General features: G+C 39.4%; 1 protein-coding gene across 1 annotated transcript in view; it reads left to right on the top strand.

Moving 5' to 3' along the window:
* Positions 1 to 972: 972 nt before the first annotated feature.
* LOC107101274 (serine/threonine-protein kinase 35-like) overlaps positions 973 to 18,345 on the top strand; it is a 31,041-nt gene continuing 13,668 nt past the window's right edge. The window contains exons 1-2 of the mRNA XM_015400127.1: positions 973 to 1,748; positions 4,556 to 5,365. Of these exons, the coding sequence (XP_015255613.1) occupies positions 1,226 to 1,748; positions 4,556 to 5,298 (1,266 nt within the window). The 5' untranslated portion in view covers positions 973 to 1,225 and the 3' untranslated portion in view covers positions 5,299 to 5,365. The remainder of the gene's footprint in view (positions 1,749 to 4,555; positions 5,366 to 18,345) is intronic.

The following is an 18,345-nucleotide window of genomic DNA, read 5'->3' as shown; positions in this document are numbered from 1 at the left end:
GTGTCGCTGAATGTGTGCATTGATGACTGAAAGGCATCTTCTGCCTCCATTTATCTGTTTACTACAGTGAGTTTAATTCATGTTAATGTGGATTTAAAGACATTTCAATTCAGGAGGGAATATAAAAAAAAAAAATGAATCAATCAAAAGTTTTGCGACCCCCATGCAGTGCCTCCGCGGACCCCCTAGGGGTCACGGACCCCCTGTTGAAGACCTCTGGTTTAAAGTAAAGTTTAGTTTGAAAAGAATGTGCAGGAAGGATTGAAAAGCATGTTAACACGGTAATGTAGGCTTGAGTTCTTTATCTGATCCGTGCATATTCACACCAGGAACCTGTAAACTTAATGAATTACAAAAAAACATTTATAAAACAAACATGTTTCATTGATATATATATATAAAAATTAATATTAGTAAAAATATTCATCAAACATTATACTGGGCAAGTAAAAATTGTTTCTGGGCAAGTGGTAAAAATCCTTAATGTCAACCCCTGTAAATAATACTCTTCAGTGCATGTTGATTGCAATTTTAAATTCTGCATAAATGTATTAGGGGCCCAATATTAATGTCTTTCATGGGGTCTCTAATTCCTGGTGGCGCCCCTACATACAGAGCTGAGCTCAGTCTATGATGGTGGAGAGCATCAGTCTGTGTGCACAGAAGCACGTTGGAGTGTACTTCCGCCGACTCAGAACATTTACAAACAGATGTGCGGTGATCCGTCTGATACAAGCTCTGCTTGCACGTGCGCCCACTTTCACGTTGACAACGAAAGAAACTTTGGCCATCAGTAATGAATAATGTGCTCGATAAAATACGTTAGTGCAATATTAGCATCAGTCTTTTCAGCAGATGAATAAATGTTAGCCGGTAGTTTTAAAGTAAAACCAAATGTCCAGGAGCTATTTTCTCTCTGCGCCAGTCTGTGGCGGAGCTGCAGCTGAAGCCACGCCTTCTGTTCTCTGAGATAGCTGGAACATTTTGTTTAGGAAGCCAAAATATTTAGGACGGTTGGACGGGCAGCCTCTGGTGCTTGAGCAGGTTTTTCAGCAACTCTAGCATTTTGAAAACAAATCTGCCATTTTACACAGGCAGAGGTGTAACTTCTCCGAACCCCCAACCAGGAAGACGCTAAAAACGACCAACTTTATTTGATAAGAGTTTGAGTAATGACAGATAAACACGACATCGCTTCATGTCTACTTTTAACTAAAAGTAAGTTATGGGTTTATCCGTTGGGAAGAGAAGAAGGAAGGTAAGCGGAAGAGTGCGGAGCGACAGGCGGAGCGTGGCCGCCAAGATGAAGCGGGAGGCGGTGAAGGTCCTCCGCTCCCTCACTGTCGAGAACAACAACAAACACGCTGAGGCCATGGACGAGGAAGAGGACGAGGACTGCTTCTCGATCTCCTTCCTTCGGAGTGACCCCTCCAGACCGACTGCCACCGTGTCTCCTCGCTACAGCCTGCTCCGGGAGGTGGGTCGGGGAAGCTACGGGGTGGTGTACGAGGCCGTGGCCAGGAAAACAGGGGCTAGGGTGGCGGTAAAGAGGCTCCAATGTGACGCACCTGAAAACGTCGAACTAGCCTTGGCTGAGTTCTGGGCCCTGACGAGCCTGGAAAACCGACACCAGAATGTGGTTCAACTAGAGGAGTGCGTGCTGCAGAGGAACGGCCTAGCCCAGAAGATGAGCCACGGTAACAAGAAGTCCAAGCAGTACCTGCGCCTGGTGGAGACCTCCCTCAAAGGTAACCTTAAACTTCCTCACAATCTGCATCAACCAACGTGAAAAGACCTGTCCGAGCTCCATTTAAGCTAGTAAATTAGGTTTAAAGAGGAACGCAGGGGCTAAACGGTTAACAACTTGGAGCCAAACGTTCATGCTCTGTGACCTCATTCAAAGTCAGCCCATCTTGTGTTTGACTGGATGCATGCTAACTCCAACTATTCAAGTTTGTTAACAAAAGCAGCTCTTCTCCATATATCAAAATACCATTTACTGCCCGAAATTAGAACCAGCTGTTCTCGAGTTTGCTATTTCTGCACTTAAAGTAAAAAGCTTATATTTAAATTAAAAATGTCGTCAACTATTTTACCAAATGATTAACTGGATGGAAAGAAAACCTGCAGCCACACGGCCCTTTCTGGAACCAGTTTGACATCCCTGCTCTAAAACATGTCTTTAGCTGACAGACCGACTCACTTAGAGCAGTATTTATACCAAGATTGTAAAGAAAAACATTTTGCATTTATATATAACAAAAAATGTAGTCATTCAATATGCTTTATCCAGAACTCCTCAAGTGAAAAAGTTTGAGTTTCACCAGGTTTAGTTTCCTAAAAAGAATCTTTCTGATAATTATTCAGTCAATTGAAGAAATAGTTGACAGATGAATCGATTTGCAAAACAATCAGTAGTTGCAGCCCTGATTTAAATTAGACTTGTCACTGAAGAGGAAGGTGGTTTTACTTCATGGACTCCCCTCTGCAGCCTCCTTCGTGACAGCAAAGTCGATGTACATCATCTAGAAGAGCTACAGAAAGAACGCTGTGGTTCCTACCATATAAAAGAGAACACACTGTGCTACTTGGCAGCATGTTTACAACTTTCTCCCTTACTAAACATTTGCACATGCAACACTGATACTGCATAAGAGAGGAAATGCATTTAAAAAATGCCTCTAAATTAAGGCTCAGACATTTATTCAACCAAACCAAATCGCTTTGCTTCTCCTCTCATTAGCAATGCAGTTATGCAAGTGTCACCATTTTGAATATCTATGTCGATTCTGTCAGTGACACTGTTTTAGGACAGTGGAGATTAAATGACCAAGGCACTAAAGAAATAAAACTTATTCAGTAAAGCTTCTTTGGCTTGGTGCTATAACAGAAAACAACACTGCTGTTCTTTTAACCCACTTTCAGAAGTGTGCGGTGAAAAGCCAGGCATGGCATGGCATGACAAACCAGCAGTGATTAACACGATACGTCAGTGCAGGCAATGACGCAGCTTCCTCCTTGTTTTATAATTATAGTTTCACTAATACCCAAGAGGCTTTCCTTGGCCGTTAAAGTAAACTTATTGACATGCAAATGAATGTTGTTTTTTAATACAGGGTTTTTAGATGATGCAATGTTTTATTTTAAATTTTAGGTAGGCTGTAACTAAAACTCATTTTGCTGATCGACTAACCTGTTATTTTTTAGATTATTAATTAGATTGTAAAATTATTAGTAAAATAGAAGATTTTTTACAGAATTTAAACGGGGAGAAATTAGCACTTTCCACTTCAGGAGTTCTGGGTAGAGCATATTGATTTGAATAAGAGATTTTTTTGTTTTTATTATCTTAAATGCAGTAAGAATGTTTTTCTTACATATATATATATTTTAAGTGCGTTGCTCTGTCAGCTAAGGAAATGTTTTAGAGCCGCTATACTCCAATTAATGATCGATTACTAAATTAGTTGACGATTATTTCAATAATCAATATGTCCGATTTGTTTCAGTCCTAATTGTAGATGCTATGTCAAATTACAGCTGGTGAGATGAGTGTTGGAAAGCCATGCTTTTCAGGTGAACACTGCTGGGTTAGGGTCCATGTCCCCTTTTGTTCTGTAATTCAGCTGCAGGTTCTGAAAACATACACAGTGTGTTTTTCAAGTGGAATAACCTTTATGATTCTAATAATAACTGATCAACATGATGCAAACTATGGCTTGTTCTTATGTGGAGGAAATGCAAATCAGTTCTTCTGTAGAACAAAGTAAGAACAGGTTCCAACTCAGCTCTGCTTAAGCACTGTAACCACTGGTGAGGAAAAACCCTGTTCAAATTAGCTTTAGTCCTTTTCTTTTTTCTTTTAATGTGTTAAGCTGCGTGTAACAGATCTTTAAGTTGCTTTTTAAATGCCCTATTGGTGGTAGTACAAAGGTTCAAAGAAAGGTTTTAGTAGAAAGGGGCAAAGTTTTATTAGAAATTTAAATACGAACATTAACTCTTAAAAAATATATATATTTTTTTTATTTACAAGGAACCAATGGCATACAATATCTAGCAGTAGTGATGTTTGCTTGTTAGTTAACATAGACTGCGGCCTTCAGGAGAAACTGAAGGGCATTTGGGCATAACTGGAGACACAGATGGAGACCATGACAAAAGTTAAACTAGAAAAGCCTGAATGGCCTTCTCCAAGTCATGACCATTTATAAAAAAAAAAAAGGATTTAGGCAAAAGATACAGCTCAGACGTGCTCTGTAGTAATGCATCTCTCAGTTCCTCTGCTTCATTGTAAGTATATGAGTTTTGGACAGAACTAATGTGCTGGAGAAAGTTCTCAGGCATATCAGTTATTATGCATTTTTTTATCTGTGAGTCACTGTAAAACATGATCCATCAGTAGGACAGTTTAACATAGATTATGCTGACTTGATGTAAAAGGAACACTTTTGACTTTTTCTGAGCTTTATTTAACGTTTTTTTTATTTGCTTTCACTATTAGGATAATGTGGACCTTTGAAGCTTTAACAGAATATCTTCTCTTTTCAATCTTAAGGTGAACGCATCCTTGGTTACCCAGAGCAGCCATGTTTCCTTTGGTTCGTCATGGAGTTTTGTGAAGGTGGAGATCTCAACCAGTACATCTTATCTCGGCGACCCGACCCCCAGACCAACAGAAGCTTTATGCTCCAGCTAACGAGTGCCATCGCTTTCCTGCATAAGAACAACATTGTCCACCGGGATCTAAAGCCAGACAACATTCTCATCTCACAGAAATCTGGATCACCAGTACTCAAGGTAGCAGACTTTGGCCTTAGTAAGGTTTGCGCAGGGCTAAACTCCAAGAATTGTGAAGAAGATCCTACAGTAAGAGCTGGTGCCAGAGGAAGCAATCAGAACAACATTGTCAACATAAATAAGTTCTGGTTGTCGTCGGCTTGTGGCTCTGACTTCTATATGGCCCCAGAGGTTTGGGAGGGCCACTACACAGCTAAAGCCGACATCTTTGCCCTTGGCATCATCATTTGGGCAATGATCGAACGTATCACGTTTATTGATGCAGAATCAAAGCGTGAGCTGTTGGGTACCTATGTTCGACAAGGCTCTGAGATCATACCTGTTGGAGAAGCTCTGCTTGAGAATCCCAAGATGGTTCTCCACATCCCTCAGAAAGCCAGAAGCTCAATGTCTGAAGGAGTAAAGAAACTTCTGCTTGACATGCTTGCAGTAAACCCCCAGGACAGACCAGATGCTTTCCAGCTGGAAATGCGGATGGATCAAGTCACTTGTGCAGCATGACAAACATCTTGAGACCTTTCCTCCCCCCACCCCAACTTTTTAAAGAAGGGACCTTTTTCCTTTCCAGGTAGGCTGACTCATTCTTACCTGTTAGTTTTAATTACAGTGAACATACTTGAATGGATGAAAAGCTTCTGTCAACTTGTGCAACAGATTATCCTGTTATACACTTACTTAAACCTTTTTCCTTTTAGGTATATGCTCAAAATGTGTTAGTAGAACCAGCTGCCACGGGATTAATACAAATTAAACCCTGGGCAAGACTCCTTGTAACTCAGGACTTCCTGACATATGGGTTTATACAGCGTGTGAAGAATGGGAGACAATCATCCCTGTTCTCAAAAGCCCACTTCCTCTGCTTCAACACCCTGAATTTAACTCGGTATTCAGTAGCAGTCCTCAGAAGTTGTTGTTGACGTGGGAAAAATGCTGATGTGGAGATGTGCTGCTGTTGTCGTCATAAGGATCTGAAACATGTACCCTTAAAATCACTTGCTGGTTAATAATATAAATGTACCTGACACGTATGAAGCACGCTTTAAATGCTGTTAAAATTCTTTCAATGTGGTTTCGGTTACCGCAACATTCTTTTAAAAGCTTCCCAAATTCCTTTTTTTTTTTATTGATATTTTATGCAGATGGTTTTATTTTACAGCAAGTTAGAGTTTCTGCTTACATATGTGATCGGCTCTGGATGATAGACCCCAGCAAGCACCGTGAATGCATGTATATGCTTCCTATGCTGCCAATATATCTGCAGCTGGAGACCTTTAAGGAAAAATTACACCAGACGTGTTACAGCATGTAAAGCAAAGCTACATGCGCACATCATATTTACAAGTTGTTTTTACAATGGCGACATAATATGGGCGCTGTCATTGAGTTTCAATGGTAGTTGTTACATGCTGACAAACTAAAATATGCCATTTCTAATGAGATGGTGGAGACTCTTGGGTTGTTTAACAACATGTCCATGTAAGAGGTAAAAGCTTTTTTAAATGATCACAATGATTTGATCTCCTGTATGAACTGCAGTCATACAACGCAAGTGTCCCACATGCACAGTAGAGGACGCAATGACGTCCCAGGACAGCGTGCTCTTTTTTTCCAGAAGTAAACATGGATGGTAGTGCCGGCGCACATCTAGCGGTCTTTTCCAACCATAAAAACACAATCTTTTCAATATGGCTAAACATAAATACTGCTCTCCGTATCATTATCTGCCATGGTTGTTGTTTTTCTTGCCGCTTCTGCGTAGCATGACGCAGAATAGTGACCTTTGACGGGTATTAATGACGTTCTGGTCGGATAAATTCGACCTGGCCGTTCAGACTCTGGTCGCATTTGAAAAGATCAGATTTGTACCGTATTCAGGTCCACATAGCCAAGTGGCCTGGGTTGCATTGGAAAAAACCTGATCTGTGTTGTTCAGACTGACATGAAAAGATCAGATCCAGGTCTCATATGGGCAAAAAAATTCGGATTTGGGTCACTTCAGCGATGGAGTGTCTGCTGTAAACTTCCCCTGTAGACACACTTCAGCTGCGCTGCTTACCTTTATTCAGAGCTTTAGACCAACCTTTTGCTCTGATTGTGCCTAACTTTATTCTTGGATGCAGAAACACAAATGTTAGTTGAACCTTAATTCCATTTAATGCCAAAGTTTTAGAGGTACACTTGCTGAAATTAAACATGTTAGTGTTTTAAGCTATTTTGGATTATACTCCCATTGCGGCCCCTTGGATGGCTCACTGCTGTAGTTTGGCCTCTTTGATTGTTGGCCTTGGCTAACTTATCTAGCCACACTCTCTATCACAAAACTCTTCCTGACCCTGGCTAAGATTTTGAAGCAAGCTGGCTCAGCTATTTTAGCTGAGCAGAGTTAGAGCAATATCATGTTCTTCTATGGAAATGGATAACCCTTCAGAAGCAAGGAAGGCATAGTGTAGCTGAGAAATTTTATTTTTATGTAATGGGTATCTTCATTCTCCAGAGCGATTTATAGTCGCTTAGCTTCAGTAAACCGATGGAAGCACAGTAAAGAAGTTTTAATAGTACACAAGACTTACGTCCCATGGTTTTTCGGTTACCTGAAAATAATCAGTCCTTGCTACAATTTACGATACTGTAGGGATGAAAATTAACAAATATTTTCCATGTATACAAATGCATGTCACCTTGTGATTATATCAATTTGAGTGTATTTTTTGGTTGTTTGGAGTATTGCTATGCTTCATAAACATGATTCAGAACCAGTTCATACCTCTATGGCTTCAAACAATATGGTCATTAATATTATTTTACTACTTGTAGTTTACTGATCTCACTTAAATTTTACTGATATTCAGTGGTAACAATATAGTAAAAAAACCCGTAAATTCCGGACTATAGAGCGCCCCTGATTACAAGCCGCACGCTCTAATTTTAGAAAGAAAATCAATTTTGTACTTTTATAATCCACACCAGATTTTAAGCAGCAGGTTTACCACGTTGTATTAGATATTTAGAAATAAAGATATTACGCGTGTGCATTTTTTAAATACTTGATTTAATCCATATGATAAAACAATTAAATACGGTACATATTATGAATGTTTTTTTTTTTTTCAAACTACCTGTAACACATTTAAATATGCGTATGTGTCGGTAACACGCAAATAATGCTGCATATACCGGTACTTTTAATTGAACAACGCACAGAACATTGCAGCCTACCAGGAAAAGTCATTAATCACTTTCTTCTTTCTCCTGCGCACTAAAACCCTCAAAGTCCTCTTCCTCTGTGTCTGAATTGAACAGCTTCAGGATGCTATCACTGACTTCAGTTTCATCCTTGTCGCTCTCACTTGAGCACTCGCGGTCCTCTTCATCCCGCAGCAGCCCAGCCTTCTGAAACCCGCCGGTGATGCTGGATGTTTTCACACGGCTCCACGCATTGAGAACCCACTGGCAGACATCACTGAAAGATGCCCTTCGCATGTGGCCAGTTTTGGCGAAGGATTTCTCGCCACTGGTAATCACCTCTGTGAATACTTATCAATTTTATTGGTCTGTTTTTCGCGCCATGAAAAAAAACATGTATTAGCCGCACTATATTATAGGCCGCAGTGTTCAAACAGCGGGAAAAAAGTAGCGGCTTATAGTCCGAAATTTACGGTACATGTTTTTACCTCTGCTGTATATTTCAACCAGTGCCAATATTATTACTTTTAACATTTTTATTTTCAATTAAGTGCTACTTTTTGTGGAAGTTCATCTCTTGTTTTTTTCTACAAGGCAAAATTCATAATTATAGCGGATCACAAACTTTTGGACCTGAGTTTGTTGGCTGATGGCCTGGTTCTTTTTCTTATAATTAATAATAAGCATAACTTCTGTTCCTACATGTTGCCCGGATTGTGGGTGTGCAGGATTTACTTCAGTAAAATGGTATAAACAGAAAGTTGTTGAAATAAGATGGTATCGCTGCAAGATATAGTAAAAAATTATTTCACTAAATGAGTTTCTCAATTTTGATTAATAGGATATATTTTTGGATATCTACAAAAATGATAAAAGCCTCAGAAAGGCTGCCAAGAATGCGCACAGCAGATGTCTAAACAAAGTGATAATGTTTATAAAACTCCTTCAGCATAGAATTTAGAAATATATGCTTTGAAAAATAAAAACTCAAACTACACCCAGAATATGTGTCAATGACAAATGCTGTATTTATAGACTATTCTCTATACTGAAATATCAGATATCCATTTGAAAGACATATCACTATAATGAATTAAATTATATTGCAATATGTGTGAATATTGAAATTTTGGCAAGCCCTCAAGATGTTTCTAATTATGAGAGGGATGCATCTTAGCCCTACTTGCGTGTTTCTGAGCCTTATTGTAGCTAACGAGGTGTGATAATTGCCTGGAGGGGTCAGAGAGGGCGTGGTAACCAGAGAACCGCTCATCAGAATTGGAAGACAGTATTTGAACTGGCACTGGGAACAAGGCAGGGTACAACTCGAGCCTGAAGGCAGAGTCCTCCTGTGTTTACCTGCTAACAGTAGGGCCGCGTGAGAGGAGCTCAAAGCAAGGTGTGCCAGAAATAATTGGATTCCTCCAGCAGTGATTGATGTTTATGACAACTGGCACTGAATTAAAATGTGAATTCTTTGTTTGTTTTATTCTGTGGAGCTATTCCTATATTATGTGACTTTTTTATCTGTTAACCTCCAGCCGTTAGCTTTGTTATTCATATACAGGTTTTACTCGTTCATTTGAAGTAAGAAATTAGGTTGCTGTTTTAGCTGTTAATCTTTTAGATTAATTGAAGTCATGTCTGTAGCATTACAAGGATTTATTAGTCCAATAAGAAAGGAAACCTAAAATTGTTAATTTTGAATATTTCGTGAATCAATCAAAATTCAGAAACAAATTGCGTTAAAATTTTAATAGCATAGACTTTCTACCAGCCTTTCAGTCGAACATTCCCACTGCTAGCATGCCGGGAATCCGACTTTTTCAAATCTGATCTGGGCCACATTTGTATGAGTTTTTAAATCGGGTACTGGCCGCCTCTTTTGGAATGTGACCGTGGTTTGAACAGCCAAGTGACCCATATCAGAATTAGCGTGACAATGATTTCAGTGTGTACTGATGGCAGAGGAACAAACCAATTGCAACAGAACAAACATGGAGGAAAGTGTAGACAAAGGTGTACAGTTGAGTTACAACTAAATGCTGGCATTAATACGTATCTGATAACACAGCATTTGACTACAGTTGTCTTTGCCGCTGCTCCGTCAAAGGCTGTAAATAGTTTAGCTCTTTTTTTCCTCTGCTGTATAATCCATCTACTTCCACTGCTTAACAGCTAAAAATCGATCCATAAACAGTGACTTATGGAATGTTATTGTTTTTCTGTACATGTGGGTCACTTCCTTGTGAATAGCCACAATAAAAAATCGGATGTGAGACAAAGTCGGAATGGAGTATCAACACCTGCGGCGTGAACGTAGCCACACAGTCAAATTAAGCTACGGAGCTAGTTATATACTGTCAGGCCATACAAATTTAACCCAGAATGTTTTTTTATTAAATTGTTATAGTCATTGCATGTTGATGTTAAAGCCACAAATGTCACCTCTTGTAGCAGTACTGCTGTACTGGTTGTTCAGTTTTCCATGTAATGAGGCATCAGGGATACAGTGCACATTAAAGATGGGGTGAAGAGTTGATTAATAAGAGAAATAGGGCTTTCGTTTTTTTTTTTTTTTTTTTTTTTTTAAAGCAAGCACTGGGGAGTTTTTATAAAAAAATTTGGGGGTGGGGGGAGTAATATCCCAAATCCTCCGTAACCGCCCCACTCCGTTCCAGAGTTCCTTGGTGCTCTAAGCAAGCATGGTGATATTATTTTTTGTTAATTCATATGAACACAATACAAGTTAATGAAAGCTTAATTTAATGACATAATTAGAACTCACCATCAGCATTCATCATACATGCTTTTTCTTCCCAAACATTTTCTTTTCATTATGGGCCTTTGTAATAGGGATGATAATAGGGATCATACAAAAATTTTGGTTCTCTACTTCAAAAATCCGCATCTCTTCATCCATGCATGTGATAACAGGTTTGTTTTGGAGTTGTGAGATGTGCTCTCGGATGCTGTGGCTGGGTTTGATGAAGCTTTTAAGCCTCTCAGTATAGAATAATTTTGATTGAGATGAGAAATCTGCTTCCTCGTATGTAGAAGTACCTTTAGTTTGCATCCAATAATTTAAATGGTCCCAGTTTGGGGGTATTTGTGGTTACTGGTCTGTCTTTACCATATTTTAATTTTACAAACCGGTCTTCACGATGTTCTTTTTCCTGTTTGGTGCGATGGCAATTACGGATCTTGACTTGACCTGACCAACGGACCAGAGCAGAGCAAAAAATAGCTTGGCTCCGAAGAGGTTGACTCCAGTTCACCTTCAGTGTTTATATCTGCCATGTTGGCTAGCCAATGTCCTGAAGTGATGTTACAGTTCCAGGTTTGGTACTGGCAAAAAAAAAAAAAAAACAGAACAAGAAAAAGCGTGTTTTTCTTTTAAAAAAATGTATTTATTACTGTTTTCAAGGCTGCACTTTAAAAAATGAAATTGTCTAGAGCTGTTAACCAAAAAAGCTTGGAAAAGGATGTTTAGTTAAAGCAGGGATCTCCCATTTTCCAGACGTACAAGTTCTATCACATTCTATCCAGGATCTAGGAGCAGGAAGCAGAATAATCTCTCGCATTAAAAAATCATAATGAAATAAAGGTTACCAGAGTCTTTTTCTCCCTCATCTTAAATCCACTGCAGCCATGTTAGCCGAACCACAAAGTCTCTTCCCTAACTATATCTGCCATTATATCCTGCTTGTTTTGTTGTTTTTGCCCTAAAGCCGGGCTTACACTCTGTGATTATTATTTAAATAATTTTTTTGCCTTTTTTCGGGTAGGTTTTCCAGTTGTGCGAGAATTTTCAGATTGGGTCGACTTTCAGCCTGATCGTGCATCGTGTAGTCTACAGGGGGTAATGAGGGGCGATCAGCCTCTCTCGACCACCTCACGATCAGGAATCGTGAGGTCGTTGTGGGCAAATAGCTCAGTGCGTAAACGAGGATTCCTCCTCCTCAGATGTAAACACAGAAGCATGGCGGGGGTGCGGGTGAAATGAAGTTCTTTCTGTAAATTGACAGACCGTAGTAGCCACGTTTGCTCAGCCATGTCTTTGTCCAAATATGTTGCCTCCTTTTCTTTTTTGGGCTTTCAGCACAAAATGGCAGAAATTGCCAAGGCAGCGCGTTTCACTCTAGTGAGCTTAATATTCCTGTTCTACTGGTTTGGCTTCCAGACAGACGAGCGAGAGCAGCTCAATGTCACTGCGGAGCTGAGTCCAACGGGGTTGTTAGACGTACAGTGTGAGCTGGTAGATCATATCAGAGCGTTGTGCTGAAGATACATCCTCAAATGTGAACTCACACTGTACGACAAAACCCTGCAGTTTAGTTATACAGTGTGAGCAGCGGCTGCGTGCAACGAAAAATCACAGTGTATGCCCGGCTTAAATTAGTCATGAGGAGTTGATTGGACCAAAGCCATTGGGATTGCATAGCCTCGCTTTGTCATTTTATTAACGATGATGGGTTAAAGTTATTTAAATGCAATGGAAATATCTTAATTCTAGTTGCTTTATGGATTACAGAGAGGGCTCATTTATAAATAGTCTAGTTTTAGTTAGGGCTGGAAGATATGCCTGAATATAAAATCTGATTTTTCTTGTGTGATTTTCTTCCTATTTCTTTTTTCTTTTTCAAACCGTAATTATTAAGGAAAGTAATAAGTACAAAGGGGGCACCTTGTCTTTAGGAATGTGCAAAGCGACCCTGTTCCTATCCTGTCATATGCAGCGTTTGCGCAAAAGATTGGGCTACAGCTAGTTGTTTCATAGCTGAGGTTTACTCTATGGTGCGGGTTTGTTCGTCCTGGATAGACATTTTCACTATTGTGCCGTACTGATGGCAGCCATGCTTCTGTTAAGAGCTAGCTTCTTAGCTATCTGGACCGGGAACCTTTTCTGAACGCTTTAAAATAAGCCTTTAAATTCACAACCTAATTTCTTCTAATACAACCACATCTAACTAAATTTGCCATCCTCCCTCCCTCACCGGGAACCTTGTGTGTTGCTAATCTTTTCTAGCCGCTATTCTCTGCAGTTTCTGCTATCTTGTATCGGTTCTGAAAAGCACCAAGACACGTCATCAGAGCAGTCAGTGTTATCGCTGCTGTTGCTATGAAACTCATGTTAACAGGTTTAATATACCCTACTGAGAAAAAAAATAAAATCCCCACACACAGTTGTAATGCACTGATAGTGGGTTCAGATTAAGGCTGAAGTGATTAATTGTGATTAATCGATTATTAAAATAATGATCAACAAATTTAGTACTCGATTAATCGTTAATTGACAGAGCAACCCACTTAGAGCAGTAATTATATAAAAATTGTTATTAAAAAATTATATAAACATTTCGCATTTAGGAATAAACAAATATTTTTGTCTGTCAATATGCTCGATTCAGAACTCGAGTAGAAAAGATTCAGTTTCATCTGGTTTAATTTCGTAAAAAAATCTTTTCATCTTTCATCTTCATCTTTGGCTATCCAATTATTAATCGATTAATCGAATAATAATAATAAATAGTCAGCAGATTAATTTATTTGCACAATCATTAGTTGCAGCCCTAGCTCTGATTTTTACATAGTAATTATGTAAGGTTCATTTATATAGCACCTTTCTCAGACAAGCGTCACAAAGTGCTGTGCAACATTAGGCTTAAAATACAAAGCACCATATAAAATTTATGCAGACAGAATAAATACAATCATAGCAGCCCTTGACAAAATGAGTCCAAAATGCTTGGTTTAAAAGAAGAATGTTTTTAGATGTCTAAAATCATTCATGGAGTTCATCAAGTGCAGGTAATATGGTAGAGCATTCCACAGTCTGGGTGCGGCAGCTTGGAAAGACCCATCACCTCTCTTCCTAAAGGTTTGAGGGACCCTTAACAAGATCTTTTCAGCAGAAAAGTGAGGTTGAATCAAGTTACAGATGTAAAAGGGAGCCTGTCCATGAAGGGCTTTTTAAAGTCAGGAACAGAATTTTAAAGTTTATGCTGTATTCAAAGGGAAGCCAGGGTAGAGCTTTTAGGACAGGAGTTATGTGAGCTCTTCTGGTTGTATGTGTCAAGATCCTTGGTGCAGAATTTTGCATTAGCTGCAATCTAAATAGGCCTTTTTCTGTTCATACAAGTGAACACGCTATTGCAGTTGTCCAAACGAGATGACACAAATGCATGGATGAGCTTCTCAAGGTCATTGTCAGAAACTAAATTTCTGAGTTTTGCGTTGTTAATGCAGTCGAAAGAAACAAATTTTTCTTGTTTCGTGTGCTGCTCCAGAGGCATTCCCTTATCAAATAAAACTCCAAAGTTTCTGAAAGTGTCTTTTGTCACCTGGTTAAAGTCACTGAAGTGCTGCTAAATGCCAGGAATGTCTCTGTCTGTGGCAATAATAAGTGTCTCAGCCTTTTTCTGAGCACAGTTGTAGGCTATTGATTACATGAGAGTAGAAGAAACTCTTCCCCACAACGGTGAGAGTGAATCCTGTGATAGTGGCTCCTAGAAAAGCACACGTTTAAGGTCATGAAACCAATGAAACATATAGGTGGTCGTAATATGGGTTGTTGAGTTTTTCCAATTAGTTTTGGCCCCCCAAAAAGAGTATAATAGGTTGAACCCATCGTCTCATGATAATTGTTCCTAAATTACTTTGATCAGTTTAACTGAGCCAGGTAAATTAGTCTCATGGTTTACAACAGATTTTCTTTTTTATGCTGTATTGTAATTGTCATAATTTCAAAATTTTGTAAAGCGAGATATTATTTAATGCTTGCATGTGAATTCCCGGTTGTGAACACTTTTACTAAAAAGTGTTGGTCTTGTTGGCAGTGCAGTAAAATGTTCCTGCAATATTTTAATCTTCTCAGTTTGCCATTTAGAGCAGAAACTCCTTGTGTGACATCAAACAGCCGCTGAGCGGATGCTCAGTGGCCTGAACAACTCTCTGCCTGTTTGAAGTTGAACTCTGTTCTGACCAGGACTGAGTTCTGTGTCTGACAATTGGCTCACTGGTCCTTTCAGTCGTCCTGTTAACCCTTCGCTTTAACAGGCTGCTGGTGCTGCTATACTACACCACATAGCTGCTCAGTGTTTGGGGCGGGGGTGTTTGCTTGCTGCATCAGATTGGCTTTGCTCTCTCGTGGGATAAATGATTACGCAAGAGGCTAGCACAGATTCGGTCAGAAAAGCTGTCATCTGTTGGAAAGACAGATTAGTGATCTCAGTGCTTTGAGGCTGCTGGTCCAACAGCCTCCCGTCCCATTTTAAATGAGTGGCGCTGGCTACAGCAGGATGACCTCATATATAAAACCTGAAATGGATTAGAGGAATGTAGAGCTCCGATTTCTCTAGGGTATTTCAATCTGCATGGTAATGAAAAACAAATACGTTCAGTAATTTGCTTAAGTATTTTAGTTTGTTTAGAATTTCTTTTCGTCGACATTAAGAGTTAACACATAATGGATGCTTTTGTGTTTGGGTGTTTTGTATGTACAAAAATGGCAGGAAAAAAAGGAATATTGATTAAAGTTTTTTGTAACTTTATTTTAAAATGTTTCATAGATAATAAACAACAAATTAGTAAACTATATGAAATGATTAATATACAGAAAGACACAAACAGAAAAAAGAACAAAAAACAAACAAACAAAAGGGGCAATAATAAAATAACTGGGAGGAAAGGGGTTTGGTTAATTTCTCCTTATGTACCAATGTTTACGTTTGACATTTTCACAGAATATATCCAATATAAATGCCTTGATATCATTTGAAGTAATCAGCATTGATTTTGCAGCATATTATATTGAGTTAGTTGGGTCATCACATGTACAGTGCAATTTAATAATCATGATTACAATTTATTTCAATTATCTTTTAGGTATAATTTCAACCATAGGTTCAACCATAGTTTAAAGGCATATAATCAACAGTTGCTGCATAATTATGGCCAGTTCACAATATTTATGTATTTTTCTATACTTTTATAAACCATTTTTGTCAAACTCATTGTCCATGTTCCTTGCTTTGCGAGTTATCCTCTCATTCAATTTAACTTTCTTAGAATCTAAATTAATTTTTTAAATATCCAATAAATAACTTTTTTTCCATTCTTTTGTTGGAATCTTTTTTTTTTTAAAGCTGTAATTTTAAAAATTTTAAAAATATACTTTTCATCTGAATTTATATTTATTGGGATTTTTCTTAACATATTTTCTAATTGTAAATCCTTTTTATTTCCCAGTGTCACTTCAACAATTAGAAATTCTTCATTCCAGTAGGGCTCTGTTATTATCTGCTCCTATTATTTTACTCTCCACAATTCCTGCAACATTTGCAATGTACCTTTTTATACACTGTTCAAAAAAATTAAAGGAACACTTTGAAAGCACTTGAGATCTCAATGGGGCAAAAAAATGCTGTTTATTTATACTGATATGGACTGGGTGATGTGTTGGGAACAAAGGGATGCCACATAATTGAATGGAAATGAAAATTATCAACCTACAGAGGGCTGAATTGAAAGATGAAAATTACAGTGAAAAAATGATGCGGCAGGCTAGTCCATTTTTCTGAAATTTCGCTGCAGCAACTCAAAATGGTATTCAGTAATTTGTATGGCCCCCACAAGCATGTTTTCATGCCTGACAAAGTCAGGCCATGCTCCTAATGAGACGACAGATGGCGTCCTGGGGTATCTCCTCCCAGATCTGGACCAGGGCATCATTTAGCTCCTGGAAAGTCTGAGGTGCAACCTGGCAGCGTAGGATGGATAGAAACCTAATGTCCCAGAGGTGTTCTATTAGATATACAACACCTCTATGCTACCCCATGCTCGCCTGAGCATGGGGGGCCAATCAATGGTATCATTTCCTTCATCCTCCAGGAACTGCCTGCATACTCTCGCCACATGAGGCCGGGCTTTGTCGTGCACCAGGAGGAACCCAGGACACACTGCACCAGCATAGGGTCTGACAATGGGTGCAAGGATTTCATCCCGATACGGCAGTCAGGGTGCCGTTGTCTAGCCTGTATAGGTCTGTGCGTCCCTCCATGGATATGCCTCCACAGACGATCACTGACCCACCACCAAACCGGTCATGCTGAATGATGTTACAGGCAGCGTAACGTTCTCCACGGCTTCTCCAGACCCTTTCACGTCTGTCACATGTGCTCAGGGTGAATCTGCTCTCATCTTTGAAAAGCACAGGGCGCCAGTGGCGGACTTACCAATTCCTGTGTTCTGTGGCAAATGCCAATCGAGCTCCACGGTGCCGGCCAGTGAGCACAGGGCCCACTAGAGGACGTCGAGCCCTCAGGCCACCCTCGTGAAGTCTGATTGTTTAGTCAGAGACATTCACACCAGTGGACTGCTGGAGGTCATTTTGTAGGGCTCTGGCAGTGCTCCTCCTGCTCCTCCATGCTCTTGAGATTGTGCTGGGAGACACAACAAACCTTCTGGCAATGGCACGTATTGATGTGCCATCCTGGAGGAGTTGGACTGCCCATGCAACCTCTGTCGGGTCCAGGTAGCACCTCATGCTAACACTAGTGACAGTGACCCTAGCCAAATGCAAAACTGGTGAAAAAGAATCAGAAAAGATGAGGAGGTGTAAAAATGTCAGTGGCCTCCACCTGTAAAACCATTCCTGTTTTGATGGTCGTCTCATTGTTCCCCCTCTAGTGCACCTGTTAATATCATTAACACCAAAGCAGCTGAAACTAATTAACAACGGCTACTTACCTGACCAAATCCATATCCCAAAAGTTTCATTAACTTGATGCTATACTCTGATTACAAAGTGTTCCTTTAATTTTTTTTGAGCAGTGTATTTACTCATACTTTCTGGAGTCAATATCTCACAACTATTTCCCAAGCAACCTTGTTTAAAGGTTAAATGTTTTTTAGATTTATTTTCAGAAAGTAAACGTCTAGAAGATGATGAACGAGGGTCTTATTTCAATTTCGCTCTCCAGTAACTACAAGCATATACATGTTTGACTCCAGGGTTTGAAAGTTTTAACAGCCTTAAAGCAATACCAAGTCATTTTTTGTGTGGCATTCCCTATAGACATGTATTGCATATTTAGTCCGAGGCTGAATCATTTCCTCAAATACCTTCTTAATTACTCTCATATCAATGCCCTCACAGTCAGTTGACCTCTTGTTATTACATTTATTGACAATTCCCTTCCTCTCACAGCAGTGAGAAACATTGAATGAGGATTTCTGCTGATTGTTTCATTCAGAGCTCCAGGTGTTGTTGGATCCAGCAGTTAATTTACTGTTATATTTCTTATATTCTCCACCCCCTCAAAACCTATGCCATATGAAATCTCTATAGTAGGGGTGGAACGG

The sequence above is a fragment of the Cyprinodon variegatus genome, unplaced genomic scaffold, assembly GCF_000732505.1.
Source record: "Cyprinodon variegatus isolate N-32 unplaced genomic scaffold, C_variegatus-1.0 Scaffold1075, whole genome shotgun sequence".
NCBI lineage: Eukaryota > Metazoa > Chordata > Actinopteri > Cyprinodontiformes > Cyprinodontidae > Cyprinodon > Cyprinodon variegatus.
The sequence above is the reverse complement of the archived record's forward strand: the minus strand, read 5'-3'. Positions and strand labels throughout refer to the sequence as shown.